The sequence below is a fragment of the Pleurodeles waltl genome, chromosome 2_2, assembly GCF_031143425.1.
Source record: "Pleurodeles waltl isolate 20211129_DDA chromosome 2_2, aPleWal1.hap1.20221129, whole genome shotgun sequence".
Taxonomy (NCBI): Eukaryota; Metazoa; Chordata; class Amphibia; order Caudata; family Salamandridae; genus Pleurodeles; species Pleurodeles waltl.
This window is the reverse complement of record NC_090439.1, coordinates 115,856,047-115,879,590: the sequence shown is the minus strand read 5'-3', so window position 1 is coordinate 115,879,590 and position 23,544 is coordinate 115,856,047. Positions and strand designations below refer to the sequence as shown.

General features: G+C 45.2%; 1 protein-coding gene across 2 annotated transcripts in view; it reads right to left on the bottom strand.

Moving 5' to 3' along the window:
• Positions 1–23,544, bottom strand: part of PIGN (phosphatidylinositol glycan anchor biosynthesis class N) — a 988,499-nt gene that overhangs the window by 114,197 nt on the left and 850,758 nt on the right. For both annotated transcript variants that reach the window (XM_069219499.1, XM_069219500.1), the window contains one exon: positions 176–231. In XM_069219499.1, the coding sequence (XP_069075600.1) occupies positions 176–231 (56 nt within the window). The remainder of the gene's footprint in view (positions 1–175; positions 232–23,544) is intronic.

Here is a 23,544-nt window from a genome sequence, read left to right as displayed (position 1 = left end):
GGCACATGACTCAGGAATTTCTTAGCAGAAGGCTAAGGGACTGCCCAATTGTATTGACAAGTCAGTTCAGCTTTTCACTGCTAGTATTCCCATACCACAAATCCTACTCTCACTTAACTAAACACATTACCTTTATTGATTACTTGACCGCAATTCTTGATGCAAACAACATTACCTGTTTATTGATGCAATGTTTCCAGTTCCAAAAAATGCTGTCACTATGAAGAAAACCTGAAGGCTGGTTAAGGAAAGTGCTCTTTAGGATGAAAAACAAAGGGTGATTTGCCTTGAGTAATTGTGTTCTGATTACAATGCGCAACGGGGCCCTAATTGCTGTAAGTGATTGTGTCAATGCCATTAGGTGAGGTCTTTAGTACCAGCCTAGTCAGTCACAGTCACCCTTTTGTGACCTTTGATTCTACGTACAACGCCCACAGTGAGAAATGACCACACAAGATTCATCCGTCTTTTTTTTGTCTGATTTTCACTCTGTGCTCTGTAAGCGAATAAGGCAATTGGAATAATTTATCTTTTGTGGACGTGATTCGCTTCGGTAAGGCTTAAAGAAATTAGGTACATGTCTATTTTCAAAATTACAAAGTATTCTCCAGGAAAGAAAATTATACATTTGCTCTTATCTAACATAAAAGAAAATCCACACTGCATTAATGACAAAGTAGCTTTCTTCATATCACGCATACATGCTCTGTAATTAGTTCACAGCTTTAAAAAGATCTTTTATAAAAAAAAAATATTTTATGCGACTGGCACTATGAAAGAAAATATATTCATGTACTATGAAAGTTCAGGAACAATTAGAGTAGCATGGATTTACAGATTCCAACTCGACATTTCAGATCTGCTCGGTTGTTTAGTGCTTTACGTTTTAAAAGAATAAGTGCCAAAGTCCACAGTTTGACTCAAGAGCCTGTGCCTGCGGTATCGTAGGTTAAGGTGAAGAATACCAAGGACACATAGGCTCTCATTATGACCTAGGCGGTAAATGCCAGCTACCACCACAGCGACGGCCTTCAAAAGACCGGCACTGTGGCTATCTACCGTCCGCCATATTATGACCACAGCCAGAACTCCGCCATAAGGATGGCGGAATTCCGGCTACGGTCATGGAGGTGGACGGCAGTAAGGTGGCACTGCTGCCAGCAGCAGTGCCACGCCAGCAGAATGCCACCGACCGTATCATGACACATGATACGGCCTGGCGGTGTTCCGCTGGTGGACGCTGCTGCTGGCAGCAGTGCCGCATCCCATCTCCTGCCGGAGGTCCCCCTGCATGAATGGGTGCGAGTGTGCGTGTATGTTGTGTTTTGTGAATGCGTGTGTGCTAGGATGTATGTCAGTGTGTGTTGTGTGTGTGTATGAATGTATGCATGCGTGGGTGAATGTGGGTATGTGTGTGTATGCATGTGCATGTAGGTGTGTGTATGTCGGGGGTTAGGAGGGGAGGTTGGGGGAGGCTTCTGGTGGGGGGGAGGGGGCAGGGGAGACCCCTATCAGTGTCAGGGAAGGAATTCCCTGGCACTGATAGTGCCTACTGCCATGGTTTTCGTGGCGGTAAGATTGCCACAAAAACCATGGCAGTAGGCGGAGACATTATCCCGAGAGTGGGACTGTGGCGGCCGCCTGGTTGAGAATGAAGTCTCCAGCTCGGCGGCTGTTAGTGCCCTGGCGGACAGAGTGGTACATTGGTCGTATTTTGGGGGAAGGTACCGCCAACATGTTGGCAGTACCTTTCTCCAAAATACCGCCATCCGCCAGGGTCATAATGAGGGTCATAGTCTTGAGTCTGCCTGATGCCACTTTAATCTACCACCACATAATTGCTATCTCTTCACTTCAGTCTTACAGGTTCTTTTTCATCTCTTCTTTTTGTTCCTTCTTTCATCTTTTCTGCTTTTTTCTCTCTTGCCCATGTCTTTTCAGGAAAAATAAGTGCTGGTCCCAAAAATTAGTGCTGCAGGGCCCCACCAACTCAAATTAGGCTTTGGGTGTGTTCCAGACAGATGGCCAGCAGAAGGCACAGCGAATGCATACATTGCAGCGATCGTACATTGTAAGGCAACTGTTATAGATTTAGCACTGTTAGAAATCGGGATTCTGGTTGGCAGAGGTATGCACCCTGTTCAATCAGGAACCACAATCCTAGTCAGGGCAAGTCAGATAAACACCATAAAGTAACCTGTCCTCAACCTCTGATAGCTTGGCACAGAGCAGACAGGCTTAACATAAAAGGCAATGTGTAAAGTAATTGTGCAGCACTTCAAACAGTAATACAGTAAAAACACCACAAAAAGACCCCACACCAATTTAGAAAAATAGGTCCAATACAAGATCAAACCAACAAAAATCCAATATGTAGAAGTTGAGATATGAATTTTTAAAGAATAAACTTAATTGTAGTGTTTAGAAGCATAAAGCACCAAATGGGGCTATCTGGTTGCACTAGACTGGGTCAAATCTAAAAGTCAGGCCCACTGTGATGAAGCGCAGGTCAGATACAGGGATCAGCCTTGGCCCACTGAAACTGTACCTTGGTCGAGAACAAGATGCAAATAGCAAAGAAGGTGATGCATTGGCGTTGATCCCGCAGATGTAGGCGATGCGTCAGCTCCAAGCCATGTGAGGTCGGAGCTGTGCCGGGAATGGAGGCAATGGGTTGTACAGTTGGCAATGCAGTGCTCCTAACCCTTGCATCAGTGGCAATGTGTCAGTGTGACAGCAATGAGGTGTCTTTGATCCTTGCAGCAGGGGGATGTGCCGGTGTCTATGGAGATGCACCAGTTCCCATCAGCGCAACAGCATAGATGCGCAGGTTCTGGCAGTTGCAGCTCTTTGTACCCACTTCCAAGGGCCCAGGACTAGATTGGCACCACTTAACAGGGCAAGACTTGCAGCAAGCACAGTCCAGGTGCTGTTGCAGGATGAAGAGATGTCTTGGATGTCCCTGAGACTTCAGAAGAACAGGAGGCAAGCCAGCAAGCCCTTGGATTCACTTTGGTTCTGGTTTGGAGAGATTCAGGTCCAGTCCTTTTAACTACCAGGCATGGAGGGCAGCGGGCCAGCACAACAGAGCAGAAGTCCAGGTAGATTCCAGAAGAGTGACAGTTCTTTCAGCAGCATAGCACTCCTTCTTCCACAGGTCTAGACAGTTATTGAGTTGGTGGTGTCTGAGGTCCAGTTCTTATACCCAGTGGTGCCTTTGAAGTGGGGGAGATTTCAAAGAGAGACTTTTGAAGTGTGCAAAGTCCCTTCCCTAGCGCCAGACTCAATACATGGGGTTATGTAGGCCTTTGTGTGGGATCAGGGCACAGCCCAGTTAGGTGTATCAGCTCCTCCCTCCCACCCTGCCCAGGATGGACCATCAGGCTGTGGACGGCCCATCATTCACACCTAAGCTCCCTTTGTGTGTGGCTGTCTGGAGAGAATTCACAAGAGCCCATCTGTCACCCACATAGACTTGTAGTCAAAGACGGAAAGAAGGTACCAGATGTTTAAAGTAAGAAATTGCCAGCTTTGTGAAAGGGGCATTTTCAGAATTACAATTTAAAATCCAACTACACAATAAGTTGCGATTTTAAATTGCATTTCCAGAGACACAAACTTGGGAGTCCCATCTCTTCCCAATGGGAAATTACATGTATAAAATGTAACAAGGTGATCCCAATGTTATCTTATGGGAGAGAGAGGCCTTGCAGTAGTGAAAAGAAAATTAACAGTTTTTCACTACTAGGACACATAAAACTTAAAAGTACATGTCCTACTTTTTAAATGCACTGCACATTGCCCATAGGGGTGATATTTGTTTTAAAAAGGAAGGAGGTTTTTGCACCTAGCAAGAGGATTAACTTGTCAGGTCGACATGACAGTTTAAAACTGCACCCACAGGCTCTACCATGGCAGGCCTACGTCAGGTTGGAAGGGCTACTAAGTGCGTGGCACAATCAGTCTTGCTGACTCACCAGTAACCTTTAACTTACAGGCCTAGGCACAGGTGGTTCACTTTACTAGGGACCTATAAGTAAATTAAAAATGACAATTGTGGATAACCAATATTATCGTGTTTTAAGCTTAGATCACATGCACTTTAGCACCTGTTGCCAGTGGTAAAGTGCCCAGAGTCCTAAAGCCAACAAAAACAATGTCAGAAAAAAATCTGAGTAAGGCAAAACGTTTTGGGGGGACCCTGCCGATGGGGCCAGGTTAAATAAACACCCATTTTTATATAATTTTTTCCTATTGATATGCTATCCAGCATAACCAAGAGTTACCAAGCTGTCAGAAAAAAAGAGGATGAGGAGGAAGGCAGAAAGTTTGGGGTGACCCTGCAGAAGGGGCCAGGTCCAATAAGCACCTAGCTTTATACTATTTTTTGCCTATTGATACGCTATCTAGCATAACCAAGGGTTATTAGGCTTAATCTTTTGTGGTAGTTGCACGGTGTTCAGGAATTCTTTATTAGATTTGAAACCAGTATTATATGTAGGCCAGAGACCATTCAGCTTCCCTCCAAATCCTTCATGGCATTAACAAATTAATCAAAATGTTATTGCCATCTATAAGTGAGGTGAGTGCCAGATTGGGGCAGATGACAAAGAGATCTTCAGAGTCACTGCAAACCGTAGCTTGTGTAAAATTAACCAAGTGTTTCTGCTAATGGAAGAAGCAAATGGGACTTAGTTTCACCATGTAAGAGGTCACCAATGAATAGAGTCTCCCAATTCCATTAAATTAAAGTGTTGAGATACTATGCAAAAATGGTCCTCTTTCACAGGACCTCAAAATGACAGATTTGTAAAGAAGACCTTGTGAGCCACCAGTTGCTGCGTGTGTTCATACAATCTGATTGACTTATATTGTACTCACTAAACAACATGTTGTTTAACCCGTAGCCATTCTGCATTCCCATGTTATTCCACGTGGCTTGTATTCTCTCCACTCTGATTTACACAGGCCTCATTTTTAGGTTGAGCGCAAAAGCGCTCTGGCCTGTTATAACCTATCTGTGGACCTTTAACCACACCCACTGCACGCCCATCACTATCACTCGTTCCTGGACTTGCCTTTCAAAAATACTTTATCATTGGAAAATGCTTTACATTTGTCCTTCCTTGGGGTAGTTTTACTACCGCCTGGTCATCGCCCCTGTTACATGGATAATTGAACGTTTGCTGATGCGTTTGACTGCAAGTAAACTTCTTTTTCCTTTTGTGTCTCTACTTCGTGCTCGTGCTCATGCTCATGGTGGCCGGTTGTTGTATCTTTTCCCAAGGTCTCCTGCACCCTTCTTATGAAAAAGTTATGCATTTGCAGGTCCCACTATCTAAAGTTTCGCTTTGGTTTCTGTCACGTTTACTCCTTTGGTTGCTTATGTGAAGAAAATGTATAAAGCTTAACTGCTTTCTGTGCAAAGTTCTGTCTGCCTGTGTTTCATTATCATCACTTTTTGCTTGCTATGCATAATAAACATGTTTTATAATTCAAGTAGCCTCTTGCTACTTTTCTTCTACAGATGTTAGTGCTTCAGGCCACAAACTACCTACTCTCAGCTTGAGCTGCAAAGAGAGCAAGACAACTCTATACCCCAGGAGTCAAAGGTGAGGAAAACGTTTCTCCAGGGGACCTGGTGTGGAATAAGGCCCATCACTTGACCCATTGATCAGGTCAGGCAGCATTAGCGCAACTAAATTTAAAAAGGTTAAGTCTAATATGCTTATTTTTCTGCTGATTTGCTTGTTTATCTGGGTGTTTTAAATGTGCACCAATGGCTTTCGGCAAGGAGATGACAGGTTGGCAGGGTGGATATGTAGATGCAGCAACAATTAAAAAATAATGAATACACTCCATAGTTTAAAGCGACAGGACACTAGAATAACCCAGAAGGAGGAAATAGGGACCCTAGTGCAGATCCTATGAGGATAAAAGTGTTAAAAAAAGAGGCTCACTGAGACAGCTGCCCTGGTATCTGTGTTAACCTCACAGCAATAACCAGAGAGTAGCCAAAAGCAAAAAGGCCATTGTGGAATGGATAAAGATACTTTCCTTATGTTCTCCACTGAAACAGTTAGATACACAACTGTAAGGTCCCTCCTTTCCCATTTTTCTGTTTCACCCCTCCACAGGATGAGCTCCAGCACAAGGCAGGAAGATACCTTTATGTGTTCCAACGTGTGAATGCAGTATAGAAATGGGGCTAGAAAATCTAATCCACGAGAGTATCCAGTAAAAGAGACGCCTGTCCATAATACGTGCCATCAGAATTAAAAAAGCATATGCGGATATCGGTAGCAGTGGGACTCACTAGTGAAGAAGGAAACAAGTCCTCTCTGTCACATTTAGATTTAGAATGCTTGAGAAACATGAAAAGACAAATGAAAGACCGTTATAATAAGATAGATAGAGAACACTGCCCGGCATTTTTGAACTGGTATGAGGAAGCAAATTAAAGGAAACATAAGTCTCAAGTCTGCTGGATGAAAATGACCCATGAAAGACGCCAATACCAAATCAGTCACTTGAAGGACAGGATTAGGACAGGTACTGTGACTTTCTTACGCCCTCCTTTCCTATTTCCTCAAAACTAAAACCAGAGGGAATGAAGATGACAGGTAGAAGGACACTCTAGCCTACATTCCCTCACATCGTCAGGAGTCAATTGGGTGCACCCGTGACATCATCTGGTAAATGGGCTGGGCCACAATCACAGATAGTGAGCGGGGACCAAGAAAAGAATATGCAAGTGGGAGCCTTCTCTGTTCCCGCTCAGAGCAGGACAGACCAAACCAGGTCAGTGGCCCAAATACTGCCTGAGATAGCTTGATAAACACTGCAGGGCATATAACCAGAGATTTAGACAGGGCCGACCCTTACAGTTACACCCCACCTTCTAGTTAAGCCAATAATAAGAAAACACACCACCCCAAGCCCTACCCCCAGACTTCCAAAATGCCCTTCTAGCTTTTTCAACATTTTACAAAGAATTGCAGATCATATTTGAAGCATATAAACCAAATTGCGTGGATATGTGTCAGTTGTTGAGGCTGGTGGTGAGGAGTGAAGTAAGACACTGATTGACAAAGAAGGTTGAATGTTACAAGCCCCTCCAGATTAGGGCACTTTAGGTGTAGCAAAGGATGAGCTGTTGTACATCATGATAAGTGAGGGCTGTCAAGATGTACTGGGCAAAGATCTTGAATTGTACACAGAACAAAGGGGAGTCACCAGCAGATTAGCTAAACAGGATACAGGACATATTAGCCTATCTTATGGAACAAGCTCAGGAAGACATAGGTGTTGGCTTTCTGCAGAAATTATGACCTAGCATACAGAACCAGCTGTGCACCATCTATACACTAAGAATATAGCAGAGTTGCTCATGGTGGCCAATCACTGTGTGGCCGTCAGGAGAAGAAAAAGGAATCAAACAAATCTAAACTAAACGAATGGCTTTACTGATTCAATCATTTCAACAAACTGAAAAAGGGAGAGGAAGGAGAGCTCTGAACCAGAGAGAACAGGGTGCACATTGAGGTGGGTGGACAGGTCAAAATAATGGGAGGGGGAAGGGGAGAGGCGAGCATGCCCCCTGAGGTGGTACATATTATAACTGTCGTTAATTGGGATGTTGGAGAAGACAATGCTCAAAACTAACTTCAGGAATTTCTCCCCAGCCCTCTCCTCCTGGGTTTACCCAGACCAGGCAAAACCAATATCCAGACTACTAGGACCGCTGACTATGCACTGAATAACCTAATTCAAGATGACCAAAAGAGTTCTTATGTGAAATGGGTGCTTGATGGTAAATGCACTTCTTGTCTTATTGACACCGGAGCAAGCCCCAAGTTCTCTTGTTTACTTCTCTAAGACATGTCCATTGATGAATGTGGCATTTCATATACAAGAATTTCTTACCTTATTAATGATACGGTCTCTGTCACCTTGGGTCCCATAACTGACAAACATGGCTTTTTTTGCTGAGCCAAATGTCATCTGCATATTTGTTGAGAAGGGATTTGTTGGGTAAATTGAATTTCATTGTATTCTGTAACAGTGGAGTGCTCCTTAACATTCCACAGACTAATGAAAATTACGTTTTCAGCTTTGATATGTGAATATGATAACCAAACTATTGCCAATAAAATGCAATTCTCTGAATCTTGGAATAAGATGCTTAAACAAGTTCCTTCTACACTACTTTGTGATCTGAACATTCAATTTATGTTGGGTTTAATAAATGACCGAGTTGAGATCAAGGTGAATCCAATGGAAAAATGACCTTGTATCCAACAATACCCTTCGTGTTCTGAAGCTGAGATTTGCCCTGTCATTGCCAATTTAATCAAGAAAGAAATCCTTTTGCCCCCTATAACTACATGCAACACATCCATTCTCCCAATGAAATAGGTGGGTGAAAAGGTGTATAATTTCATAGAAAACCACATGGAAATCAATACGTAATTAGTCTCAGCTTTCTGTGGACCCAAACCCCGCTATCATACTTTCATGTATTCGAGCCAGTACATGATGCTTCACTGCTGCTGTCCTGTGCTCTGCCTTCCTTTGTATCCCTGTGCAAGAGGAAAGCCAGTACTTCTTCGCTTTCCAATTCGGTAGAGGCACATAATGTGGCATAGACTCTGACAGGGGTTTATAGAGTCTCCCATCTTCTTTTACCAGGCTCTAAAACAAGATGTTGACACCTTGATCTTTACCGAGGAGTCTATGTTAGTGTAGTATGTTGATGGTCTCTCACCTGCTTCTTCCATCTTAGAATAATTGCAAGGTCAACTCCCTGTACTTGCTCACTGAATTGGCTGAGAAGGGGCACACAGTTTCCAAACAGAAATTACAACTTTGTTCCCTTGTGGACAACATTTAGGTCATGACATCTCAGCTTTTAAGAGCCACCTGGTGGCTGTCCCAATCTGTACGGTACCATGCCTGATTACTATTTCTCAGGCAAGGAACTTTTTGTGAATGGGGAGTTGCTATAGACAATGGATCGTAGGATTCACTACCTTAGGGCGACCACTTCAAAAGTATGTCAAAAGGACATTCCAGAACACATGCTTTGGACTGAGGAGGCAGAGCAAGCCTTTGTGTTGGTAAACCAGAAACTGAGCTCTGCACCTCCACTGTAGCTTCCTGATTATTATAAACCCTTTTACATTGTATTGTTATAAACAAAAGGGGTACACCCTTAAAGTACTGGGGTAGAATCATGGGGATCACGAGAAGCGTACTGCACCCACTTCCTCCCTTTTTAAGCCCAAAATAGCAGGGCTCTCCCCATGCCTGAGTTCTGTGGAAGAAGTGGTACATCTTATTAAAGTTTTTAAAAACCCTGTACTGCGTTTCAGTCTTTTTATATCCATTATCCATTAAATAGATGCCCTTTTCCTTAATATGAAACCACCTCTCTCTAAGGTTGACTGCCTTAGAATGATATTTTGTTGCTGTCATCCTCTCTTATCTCCCTGACTCAGTGCCCTGTCCTGAACCCAGCTTCTTTGATGCCTACCTCTGAAGAGAGTGCACCACATGATAGCCTCTTAGAAACTGAATACCTAACTTGTCAGATGCATCTATAATCAACAGTGAATGATTTATTTCAAGGACGGCTCAGGTCTTGGAATGCATTCTAGAAATCTTGTAGCTGAATATGCTGTGTCAACACTACTTAAAGTTGCAGAAAGTTCACATTAACCACAAGTTGACTTGACCCAAGTGGCTGGGCTCGTGCCTGTGTACTGGCTGCAAAAAGGATTGTTCGATTATTTATTGAATCCAAATGTGCCTTTGGATTGTCCCATAATTTCGGGCTTCTGCCGAAAGAGAAATGGTTACTCATGTCTTCGGGGACCCCCCCCATTAAAAAATAGAATGTACATTCAATACCATGAATACCATTTAAGGTTGCAATTGTCAAATGTGCTGCTCATCAAACTTCACAGGATGAAGTGTCTCAGGGAAATGTTCTTGTCGATCAGTCCACTAAGAAAGCCGTCTTGTCTTCTGATGTTGGAATAATATTAATGTATGTTATACAAACCAACGTATTTCCTGTACATACTTTCAAGGATTTGCCTGTGTTGCAGAAACAAGCATATTATGCACAAAAAAAGCTTTGGCTTTAGAAAAGGGGTTTCTAGTTGGCAGCTGTTTGCACCCTGTCCGTAGGAACCCTCTCCCTAGTCAGGATAATGGAGTCACACAGCTAAGAAAACCCCTGGTCACCCTGTTGGTAGCTTGGCATGAGCAGTCAGGCTTGTCTCAGAGGCAATGTGTAAAGTATTTGTACAGACACACACACACACACACAGCCATAGCCAATATTTATCTGAATAAAACAAGACCAAAATGAAAAAAATCCAAAATACACAAGTAAAGATATTAATTTTCAAAGATTAACTTTTAGTATAGCGCTCAGAAACACAAAAGCTCCAACTGGGGCTATCACGGCATCTTGACGGAGTCGTTCCCAACAGTCCGACACCATGCGCGAGACAGTGTGGGCCGGTCACAGAGTCGCGCGGCCCCCAGACACAGTGCCTTGGAAAACGATGAGGAAACAAAGAAGTTGCATTGGGAACAGATAGAGATGTGGAGCTTGGGTTCTCTGAACTCACAATTTAAAAATACATCTTTTGGTGAAGTTGGTTTTTGAACTATGAGTTTGAAAATGCCACAGGGAAGTTGAGGCGTTGCTGGAGCTGGGCAGCATTGGTTCCTTACTGCTACCGGGGAGGTGAGGCGTTGGTTTCTTACTGCTAGGCAGGGGAGGTGAGGCATCCATTCCTTATGGTCGCAGGGGAGGTGAGGTGGCGTCGGTTGCAAGGCATTGGTTCTTTAAGACAAGGTGGGGTTAATGAATCCAGCAGGTCAAGATGCCAGGCATTGACTTTGTGGTGTTGCAATCACCCACGGGGCCACAGGTGTTAAAGTGGAGTCAGAGTTGTGTACCCCGGACATTGAGGACACGGCACTTGGGACTCACACTGTGGCGGGACTTCGGAGGCACTGTGAAGGCGTCGGGCATGTACTGCAGGTTGCGGTTGTTGCACTCAGCGGGGACCACGGCTCCAGTGCAGGCAGCAGCATGGAGTCAGAGAGCAGAACCAGTTCCAAAGTCACTCTGGAGTCCATGTGCTTAGTTTCTTCTTGGTTGCACCAGAGCTTACTTCCAAGGGCCCAGGAACTGGATTTGGCACCACTTGGTAAGTCAGGACTCTCAGCAAGAGAGCACAGGTACTGGTAGGTGAAGTCTTTGATGGCCCTGAAACTTCCTAACTGGACGGAAGCTCAGTTCAAGACCTTAGAGAACCTTGGAAAGTAGGATGTAGGAAGCAAAGTCCACTACTTATACTCCCAGGACAGAAGCAGCAGGCCAGCACAACAAAGCAACAGGCTGAGTGGCAGACTCTCCTACAGCATTCATCTCTTCTTCCTGGCAGAATGTCCTTAGTCCAGAAGTGTTCCAACTCTGTGGTGTCAGAGGTCTAGTACTTATACCCATTTCTGTCTTTGAAGTGGACAAACTTCAAAGAGAAGTGTTTGTAGTGCACAAGACCCTGCCTTTGGCTGCTCTGGCCCCAGACACACTTGAGGGGGTTGGAGACTGCTTTGTGTGAGGACAGGCACAGCCCTAATCAGGTGCAAGTGTCAGCTTCTCCCATCACTCTAGCTCAGGAAGACCCGTCAGCCTGGTGATGGGCCATCAGGATATGCAGGGCACATCTCAGCTCCTTTTGTGTGACTGTCTACAGTGAATACACAAACATCCCAACTGTAATCCTGACCCAGACCTGTATTCCAAAGACAGGCAGAGGCACATATTGGTTAAGCAAGAAAATGTCCACTTTCTAAAAGTGGCACTTTCAAACTCATAGTTCAAAAACCAACTTCGCCTAACGATGTATTTTTAAATTGTCAGTTCAGAGAACCCAAACTCCACATCTCTATCTGTTCCCAATGGGAAATTAAACTTAAAAGATATTTCAAGGCAATCCTCAAGTTACCCTATGGGAGACATGGGCCTTGCAACAGTGAAAAACGAATTTAGCAGTTTACACTATCAAGACATGTAAAACACACCAGTGCATGTGCTACCTTTTAAATACACTGCACCCTGCCCATGTGGTGGCCTTGGGCCTACTTTAGGGGTGACTTACATGTAGTAAAAGGGAAGGTTTGGTCCTGGCAAGTGGCAAGTGGATGCACTTGTCGAGGCAACATGGCAGTGTAAAACTGCACACACACACACACAGGCACTGCAATGGCAGGCCTGAGGCATGATTGCAGGGCTACTCATGTGGGTAGTGCAATCAGTGCTGCAGGCCCACAAATAGCATTCGATTTACAAGACCTGGGAACACCTGGTGCACTATGCTAGGGACTTACTAGTAAATCAGATATGCAAATCTTGGATAAACCAATCACCAATACATTTTAGACAGACACCATATGCACTTTAGCACTAGTTAGCAGTAGTAAAGTGCCCAGAGTCCTGCAACCAAACAAAGCAAGTCTGAAAGAATAAGAGGAAGAAAGCGAAAGGTTCAGAGATAACCCTGCAAAAAGGGCCAGGTCCAACACTTGGGTTGAACAGAACATAAAAGGGACCTCAATGTAGGGTAGAGGGACAGCAAGGAGAGAGTGGTTTCCCCAGCCTTCTCACTCACCAACTTGCCCCACCTGTATCAAAGTACTGTCCATGTTGGAAGGGATGTTATGATTTGTAATGCAGCAAACCACTGGTATGCACCCTTCTTTCTTTCTGTTGCCCAAAATGACTCCTGTGCTTTGTGTTGAGCCAACAATACGGATGGACTTCAACCAGTTGCTCAAATGTTGCTCCTACTTATATGTGCTCGTGATTGTAAGCATGTTTTTTGGGTTGGTTGAGGCTTACTTGTGCACCTGTGCAGGAACTGTTACTGTAGGAACTTGTTGAGATATTTCATCATCCATTTTGGGTTGCCTCTAAGGCTTTCTAAAGACAAGGACATTTCTTTCATAGCTCAAGAAGCGTGATTGGCACTAGGAATCAGTCAGCATTTTTCACCGTGAATACAAGTCATAATCCTCTGGAAAAATAGAAAGAAGCAATTCCAATCTAAAGAATAAAATAGCCAAAATACACTGCTCCTCCTTCTTTGATAGATGTGGTGGAGGAGATTAGCCGAGATGGAAGGGGGACACTACACTTGGCACAAAAGCTACCTTAGTTTGTAGAGAACTAGTGTATCAGGAAAGAAGCATGTAAAAGATGAATAGACATTCACAGCCAGTAGTTCACTAATGAGTCAGGTTGAGGGAACAAAAGCCAAATATACTATTTAAAGGTTAAAAGCTGTAACTGGCAGCTGTGTAATGGCTCAAACAGAGCCCCCACCAAGAACATTAGAACTTAATTCAGCCCCATTGAGGAACAAGAAAAGTCCCTTATAAAAAAAAAAAAACGAGGGACCACCGATGACTTGAATAAAGGAAGTGGATCTGGCAGGTACAATAAGGCTGTCAAGGCTGAAATGTATGATTTAACTGTGCCAGTGGCACATCCTTGTTCGGCTAAAGACAATGCCATTTACAGGGCATTGGTCAAGCTTGCCCCCAGAGTGCTAATACTCTTATTGAAACACCAGGAATTAAATTTGTTCCACCTGCCAATATAGACTACTTTAGTTGAAGGAAGATGAGCTGAAAAGATAACATCGACTGCTTCCGGTGGGAGAAAGAAAGTACTCAGATGGCCCTGCTCAGTCTCCAGGAAGGAAGGTAGAATGTCTGGAGATTCGTATGCAGAATCGGCCCTACTGATTAGAGAGAAGATCCCCTATGAGTGGAAGTTGATTTGGAGCACATAGAGGGAGATGCTGAAGGTTGGCTTACACCACAGGCCTCTGATCTCCAGATCCCCAAGATGTGTTCCCCATCCAAAGGTGGACACATCCACCATTATTCTGGCCAAGAAGGAGGGGGATAAAAGGACTGCCCCTTTCTAGAGGTTGTCTTCTGTCTTCCACCAGGCCAAATCGACTGCAGAGTCCCTACACAACACAATGGTATCTGTTAGATCTCCCAGGGATTCGAAACACTATCTTCTGAGGCACCACTTTTAGAGCCCACATGTGCCAGCATGCCTGAGTGAACAAGAGAATGCAAGCGGTCAACAGAATGACCAGTCACAGAACCATCAAACCTGGAATCTGAGCTCCTGGGTGAAACATCAGAATCATGCTCTACATGTCCTGAATCATCTGTGGAGGAGGAAACATTTAGAATAAGGCAGTATGCAGTATTGCCTCTATGAAGTGGAAGGGCTGAAAGAGCTCCATACGAGACATGGGTATACTGACTGAAAATCCCAAGTCGAGTAACAGTGATGTTATCTTTGCAGGTGGTGTGACTCCATCTGTTGTGAACTGGCTTCTAGAAAACAGTTGTCAAGGAATAGAAACACTGCAACTCCCCATGTCCTAGGATAAGCTTCCACCACCATCAACTTAGTGAAGCCTTTTGGAGCAGAAATGAGCCCAGTGGGAAGGACTGCAAGCTGGTAGTGAGTGCAACACATCACAAATTGCAGACATTTCCTGAGTGACTGCAGGATTCGGATGTGAAAGAATGCATCCCGCAAGTCAAGACACACCATCCAGTCTTCTGCATCTTGCACCAGAAGGATGTGGGCCAGAGGGAGCAACTTGAACTTCTCTTTGCATAAGAAGAAATTAAAAAGCCTGAGGTCTAGGAATAGATGAAGACTGCCATCTACCTTAGGGATCAAAAAGTACCAGTAATAGCACTCATGCCCTTTTTCCTTATCTGGAGGCAACTCCACTGCTCCCTTCTGCAGCAGGTTAGCCACCTCCCCCTGCAGGATTCTCAGAAGTTCTTCAGATTGAAGGGGCAGTTGTGGATGAATGCTGGGGAGGTGTTTGGAAGAGGTAACCCCCTTTTCTTCTATGTAAGACATATTTGCTTGGAGTAATGGCCATCCGTGCCTGTAGAAAAGAGGTTACCCATCCTTACCTGCCCTTCATAGCCAAAAGTGTCCATCACATGGAAGGTAATTTAAAGTATTTTGCACATCCTCAGACAAGACTGAACGGAGCAAAACCTGTCTCCTTAAGGAGACGACAATTCATCAAACGAGCAATAGAATCAGCCATGCCTACTCATGCTTTTATTATGTGACAGACTGCCTCATATGGATTACCTCAGCAAAGTGGGGACTGAGGTTGTTAGGAAGGTTGGGGAATTCCATAGCTGGTATATGCCACTGGGTGTGGATGTAGCAGTCAAGAAGGTGGACTGCTTTAAGGGATCATAATCCAAAAGCTCATAAGGGAAAAGCTTTCTTGCCTACTCCATCTAATTCTTTCAACTCTAAGTGTGCCTAATGATCGGGAAAACACCAGGGTTTAATTTAGTAGTGGATAAGGCTTGAGTAAGTGAGCTTAAAGGAACAGAATGAAGGGAAAGAAAAGCCTGGCCATTAGGAGATGGCCTATGACGATGCCTTAAGGGAGCTTAACAAAGTAAGAGATTCGTTTGATATGCAAAGTATTTTTTTGGTCCCGACCTAAAGGTATCTTTCAGGGATGGAAAATGAAGGCATTAGAGATAATTGCTACTCTTTTTTTCTTAATTTGTTTTATTGGAAAAAGAAACATCATAACATACATGATGTGCAATTCATAACATACATGACGTGCAATGAACCCAGCACTCAGGCATGTGCTAAACTAATACAGTAGGACTGTTGTACCACTGTCAGGTCCCTGAGCACAGAGTAAAACAATCAAAAAGTCTCTATAGTGCTTCCCAGGGCCCCAGACCGTCTCAAACTTATGCAGGAAACCTCTTCCGTCATACACTAATAGCTCAGCCTTCATACACCAATACATATCTCGAGGCCACTGCTCCAGTTGTAGAATTACAGGAGACCCCGACAGTTGTGCAATATTGCAACTGGTTAAAACCAACCCCACATTACAGAATAGGTGCTGGTATCTAGAGCCAGGCTGGTCCACCCATATACTCAGGGTGCAAAGTTTCCCAATGGCATGCAGCGTTTGTCCCATAACAACCGCCAGAGTCCCTAGTATCTCCCACCAGTATAATTGTTTCCCAGGATACTCCCAGAGTGTGCATGAACATGTCCCTCTGCCCACATCCTCGGAGGAAGTCATCAGTATCAACCCTTCCAATCTTCAGCATCACCACGCTAAAATGATATACCCTATGTAGGACGTTTAACTGAATTAATCAAAACTCTGTTTTAATCGCCACCTCCCTGGGTCCCTGGACTGCCTTAGCCCACTCCTCATCTGATAGTTCTCCAAGGTCTTGCTCCCATCGTCCCCGCAGAGCCTCTAATGCATCAGGCAGGATCACTGCTATTCTTATTCGTTTACTGTTTATTTATATTATATTGCGTGTATGCTATTCGTTGTTTCAGCAACAATAAAGGCTCTGCCCATTATTATCAACTGAGGTTAGAAATTGACAAAAAAAAGACACTGAAAAACGAAGTAGGGAGCAACACGGAAAATGTAGAGTGTATTTATTTGATTGGGAAGCTGCACATGAGAGCTAGAGCAAGGAACAACATGCACTGCAACTCATGCACTGCAACAGAGTAGTAAAAGAGAAAGAAAAAATAATTTCTCTCAATGTGAGCAGTGGTGGGACACAAGTCATCTTAGCAAAAGGATAATAAGGGAAAACACAAGAAGAAGTGGGAAAGTCACTGAATAAGAAACAAGCAGAGGGTAATGACAGGAAAGCCAACCAATAGGATGGTTTTACGTTCACTCCAAGTTTTGGTATGGTCCACAAGAGGTCTTAAAGCTGTCCGTAGGCGAGACCTAAAAACTGATGAGTGGAATGCCCAAATTCATATCGACCACTAGTAATTACTTTGGCCAACTTCCAGTCCATCGTTTTTTTGCCAAGTATGTCACTCCTAACAGACACCAGCCATTTACATTTCAGGCATGTCCTGATCCAAGAGGAACTGTTTAACCAACTGCCGACCCAAAATCCCTCTAGGCGGGAACATTAGCGACCTCAGCATTGCATATTACTCCCTTGACAGAAAAGAAGGTCGGGAGGAACAGGGGAAGATGCTTGGTTGCTGTTGCAGTCAAAGCCTCAAGCAAAACCTTGTGCATCCAGGTAGGAAAGTTGAGTCTGGTGTCATGGCACCCAGAAAAAAAACACAGGAGGGGGGCAAGGGAATTTCCATCAGGCAGGCCGGTAATAATCAGATGCCGTGGTTTCTCGTGGAGGGATACCACTCTGCCAGACTCATATATAGGGCCTCTGCATGGTCAATCACTTCCAAACCATCTTGAAAAATTAACAGGTCGTATACAAGATAAAGAACTATTTTGATAAGCCATACTTCTAAATTTTAACCTACTAATTTGTCATTGTAAGCCCCAACAAGTCCCCTGCCAGAGTGAAATACAATTGTTTTCACCTGAAAACTTTCACCATTAGGCACATTTCAATCTGTATGGAAAGCTGGGGTCTGATCGACCTTGCTATGCAGTCGAGTTAGACTCCATCACAAAGGTGGGAAAACGACGTTAGCCGAAATATATCCAAAAACACCAGACGCAATAATAGTAAAGGTCTTAGGACAAAATGTATGCAAATAACGTGTGCAGGCAGAAGAGTCAAAGCTTCCAGAATTACAGCAGAAGACCACATCCACAGGTGCACTCACGTAAATATAAAACCAAAAATCTCCCCTTCACCACGCACGGACACACCTATCATATGAAGGCATCAGTACTATAACATGAGCTCGGTCCAGGCTTGACTACAACGAGTAAAAAGCCATGTTCTGATCCCTGTGCTTGGATCATCCTGATAATGTCATAAGCTATTACCATGAAAGCCATGACCACTACCTTTAGAACATAAGGTATTAAATCATCTTTTTAAGTGTCTCACAGTTGTTTCTTTTGCGAGGAATCCCCACCAAACCATAATTTCTACTTCCTTTCCCCTGCAAGCCATACCTTATCCTCTCCGCACTAAAAATGTATTTTTCACTGGGTCATGGTGATGATTTTCTTGGTCACACTGAGTGCTTTTCACATAACACCTAGAGAGCGGCAGCACACGTAAACACAAGTGTTTCACCATTGCACAGTCATTACTTGATAGCCCCTTTGTCTCCCATGAAGCATGGTCATGTGCAGGTTAACCAATGAAACCAAAACGGTATGTTAGCTGTGCATAAGAGGCCATGTTGCCGTGAATGAAACCCATCATACCATTCATTAACAACACCACAAATATTCACACACGCAATATAAATGGGAAAAAAATTGCAGGAAACACCGGTGAAGTGCACACAAAGACAAAAGCAGCAACTCAGAGTAAACACGGGGACACGTTTCAAGAAGGAGAAAATAAGCAATCGAGGAAGCAGGAAGCATTCTACCACTGGACCATGTAGACGGCCAGCACAACCAATACTAAGTTCTTCTGATACAATGCAGACCTGAAGGAGGCCAGACTTTTCAAAATGGGGACAGCTTAAGAACCAACTTTTACAGAAGAGGCTACATGTAAATCCACTGCATACATGATAAATGAGGGAAAGTGCCCTTTTATGGGCGAGCACAAAGTGCTCCGTCCATTCTGTAATCTCTCTTTGGGCTTGAAACCATGTCCATGCCACGTCAGCCACTTACATTGGTTTTTTGGCTTGCCTTTTAAAATCCGCTTGCTTTCATTTGTGAAAGGCATGCATACGTCATACCTTTTCCGGTGTTTAGCCCACCTACACAGCACCGGTAAAGTACCAAAAACATACGAGGCTCGATGTTTTCAGCCTGGAGTCCGGACTACTTTATCTGTTTATTTTCCACGCAGCGCGATCACGCTGCATTTTACATAGCGCGATCGCGCTGCGTTTTTTTTGCTTTACAACGCTAATAGCTCTAACTCGAACAAATGCGAGACCCGTTGTATTGAAAATGCTTGTTTGCATAGTCACCCCCGCACATTTTGCCCTGGTGCTGTTGGTTATGACTCTGAAAGTGCCCTGGAGTCTTTTAACCAGGCCTCAGTGCCAGTGCTTTCTCCCTACATTTGACATGTGTACATTGGTATCCCCAATTGGTAAGGACTTTACATGCCTTCTAAGTCCCTATTATATGGTTCCAGGGGTACCCAGGGCATGGGCGTTAAAGGGGTCACCAGGGCCTGAAGCACTGATTGTGCCACCGTGAATGACCCAAGCAAAGAGATGGCAGTAAGCGGTCACTGCAGACTGCAGGAGCAGTGTAAACTACTTGAACTCTACTTTACCCTCACCATATGTGGCAAGGTTAAAGCACTGCTTTTACTATATGCCAGTCACCCCTATGGTAGACCTCCTAAGTTCAGGAGGCAGGGTGCATTATGTGTTCCTAAGGGTGACCTTTTGAATTAGCTTATTGTAAGTGGGCAGTGGGCCATTGGATAACAAGGGCTGACACCCAGGCATGCCCAAGAATGTCAACTCCATTATGGTCCCAATGAAACATGTCATGTTTGGTATCAAACAATTTGTCTCATTTTACCTGACTGGAATCTGAAGTCAGATTTAATGTGACAGGAACCCAGGTGGCTACCTTATATGTTGGCCGCCTGGTTGCCACAACATTTCCTGTACTCCGGCTAACAGCCTGCAGCTGCAGCCGCCAAGACAGGATTTTAACCCCTTGCAAGGAAGTGTGAACACTCCTAGGAAACAAAGGCCTGCCTGGGCGGGAGGTGTCACCTCCCTTCCTGGCTGGAAGGAAGTTAAGTGCCAAATCAAGGTGGTGAGCTTCAAAGGGCACACTGTTTCTGATATGAAAGTAGGCTGTCCCCCAGCTGACAGAAAAGTCACCCCCCACCCCCAGGCACATCTGCACCAGGCTGATATGAAAATTAGGTAGTCGGGAGGTGTATACCCACAGAAGGATAGCTACACCTCTAGGGTGGTGTACCTAGTCTGTACAGTGCGTGGGTTTTCCCATCCTGAAAAAGGGCAAAATAGAGGGTTCTGGGTAGGAAAGGTGATGCATACCCCCAGATGTGGTCACCTCAGGGCGGATTAGCTGCTGGGACTAGTAGCCCATTGGCCACTTGTCCCCACACTCAAAACGCCCCTAAAGAACAAGTTACTTACCTTCAATAACACATTATTTGGTAGAGACTCTATATAGCTGCAGATTCCTTACCTTTGAATTCCTTGGCGTCAGCTTCAAATCGGAACTTTTTGCTGACGGGTGGCGTCGTTTGGATCAGCGTACGTCATTCGGCTCCGCATGGCATCGTCAGTGTCGTCTATGATGTCACGGTCATCTATAAATGTACCACCCCGGCGCGCCTACATCGGTTCCTTTACCCACGAACTTCCACAGCAAAAGCGCAGAGTCATGGATAGAACCAACAGATTGTCTGGGCAAAACTAGGGACATAAAAAGGGATAAACCCTAACCCTATTAAACATATCAGCAGAGCAGGGAGGCATGGGTGGGTGTAAGGAATCTGCTACTAGATAAAGTCTCTACCAGATAATACGTTCCCAAAGGTAAGTAACTTGTTCATCTGATAGAGACTTCTAGTTGCAGATTCCTTACCTTTGAATAGATACCTAAGCCATAACCTCCTGGTAGTGGGCTGCGGATACCTCTGCTTACACTAAAAAGTCCTGTAGGACCGAACGGACAAAGTGACCATCTCTCCGTACCTGAATGTCCAGGCAGTAATGTTTTGCAAACATGTGCAAAGATGCCCACGGTGCTGCCTGACAAATATCCAGGACTGGAACGCCCTGAGCTGGCGCAGTGGTAGCAGCTTTGCCCTGGGTAGAATGAGCCCTCAGGAGGCTGCTTCATGGCCGATGCGTAGCAGATCTTAATGCAGAGAACAACCAAGCATGAAATGGTTTCTGCAGTACGCCGACCCATCTTTGCTCCCATGTATCCCACAAAGAGTTGTTCATCCACCCAGAACTCTTTTGTGGGGTCTAAGTACAACGACAGCACTCTTTTTGTGTGCGCCAGTGGAGTCGCTCCTCTTCTTTACAGGGATGCGGTGGAGCAAAGAAGGTGGGCAGGGTGATGTTCTGACCCTGATGGAATGGCGTCACCACCTTTGGGAGGAAGGAGGCACGATGAACGAGCCTGCATCTCACTTACCCTCCTGGCACATATTATTGCCACTAAGAAGGCTGTCTTGATGGTGAGCAGCCGGAGGGGACAGTTGTGTAAGGGTTTCGAAGGGAGCACACATAAGAAATTTGAGGACCAGATTTAAGTCCCATTGGGGCACAACAAAGGGTGTAGGGGGAAACATATGTACAAGCCCTTTGAGGAATCAATGTACAATGGGCGATTTGAAACGTGAAGGCAGATCAGGCATCCAAAGGAATGCCGATAAGGCAGAAAGATAGCCCTGGAGAGTACCCAAGGCAGAACCCTGGTGGGCAAAGGAAAGTATAAAGAGAAGGATATAGGAAAAAGAAGCAGAAAGAGGATCAATAGACCTTTCTGTACAATAATATACAAAGTGTTTTCCAATGGCAGGCATATACCGTTTTAGTGGAGGGACGCCTAGCTGCCAAAATAAGTTTACAGACTTCAGGAGGAAGGTCAAAAGCCATCAACTGCATCTGCTCAATTTCCACGCATGAAAGCGCAGAGTTTGCAGGTTTGGGTGGAGAACACTCCCCTGCTGCTGCAACAGAAGATCCTCCTGAAGGGGCAGCCTGATTGGAAGATCTGTGCTCATTTTCAGAATCTCGGGATACCAGACTCTCTGTGCCCAATCCAGAGCCACTAGTATTACTTGGGCCTGGTCTTTCTTGATCTTCTTGAGAACTCTGGGCAGAAGTTTATGGGCGAAAAGGCTTACAGGAAAACTGAACTCAACTTGCCACGAAAAGCGTTGCCAAGCGATTCCCACCTTGGAAACTCCAACGTGCAATACTGCTGACATTGCGCGTTCTCTGCAGAGGCAAACAGATCTAATCAAGGCTCTCCTTAATGCTGAAACAGCCCTTGTGCCACCTCCAGGTGGAGGTGCCATTCCTGATCCGCTAGGTACTAACAGCTGAGTTTGCCTGCCCTGGCGTTCAGAGAACCTGCCAGGTGTTGAACCACCAGGGTTAGGCCCTGTTGTTCCAGCCATGTCCAGAGACGCAGAGCCTTTTGACAAAGGGTCCAAGACCCCACACCGCCCTCCATGTTGCAGAAACACATTGCAGTAGTGTTGTCCGTGAACACCTGCACTATCTTCCCTTTTACAACAGGAAGAAATGCTTTCAATGCTAGTTGGATCGCCCAGAGCTCCAGTAAGTTGATATGGAGTCTGGATTCCACCGGAGACCAGAGACCTCTGATCTCTACCTTTCCCAGATGGCCGCCCCATCCCAGAAGTGACACATCTGTCACTACTGTGAAATCTGGCTGGGCAAGGGAGAGGAGTCTGCCTCTGACCCAATCACAGTTCACTAACCACCACTGCAGGTCTTTTGCAGTTCCCTCTGAGATCTGAACCGTGTTGGTAAGATTCCCCTGATGCTGCGCCTACTGGAACTTCAGGCCCCAATGCAGAGCCATTACATGCCACCTGGCATGCTTAACTAACAGGATGCAGGAGGCCATGAGTCCTAACAGCCTCAGAGTCCGTCTCACCGAAATCGAGGATAGAGGCTGAAACTTCGGTATCATAACTTGAATATCCTGGACTTGCTGCTTGGGAGGATAAGCCCGAAACAGCTCAGATGAAAGGCAGCTTCTGAGAGGGAGTCAGGTGTGACTTTGGCACGTTTTTAGTGGAACCCCAGCGAATGCAGAAGGTTCGTCATTGTATGAAGGTGGTTGACAAGAGCCTGGGGCGTAGGAGCCTTCATCAGCCAGTCGTTGAGGAAGGGGAAGACTGAAATCCCTAACCTGCACAGATGAGCTGCTACCACCGCCATCACCTTGGTGAACACCCGAGGGGCACTGGTGAGACTGAAGAAGAGCACAGTAAACTAAAATTGCTTGTGGCCCACCTTGAACCGCATGTAACGCCTGTGGACGGCCAGGATGGGGAGGTGAAAATAAGCATCCTGCAAGTCCAACGCTACCATCCGGTCTCCTTGGTCTAGGGCAGACAAGACCTGAGCAAGAGTGAGCATCTTGAATTTCTCCTTTTTGAGGAAGAGATTGATGTCCCACAAATCCAGAATGGGGCAAAGACCCTTGTTCTTTTTTGGAATCAGAAAGCAGCGGGAGTAACAACCTCTGCCTACTTCTGACATTGGGACCCTTTCTATGGCTCCCTTGGCCCAAGGACCTGGCCATAGCCAGAGAGTCCTTGAACTGGTCATCGCTGAGTCTACCTTTTCTCCAAAAAGGCGTGAGCCATCAAAGGGCAGGTCCATAAGGTTTGTCTGGACATCCCCTGAAAAGCCAGAAGTACAAATACAGGCGTGGCGTTGAAGGGCCGCTGTCGATGGAATCGCCTTGCCCAGCGAGTCCATCG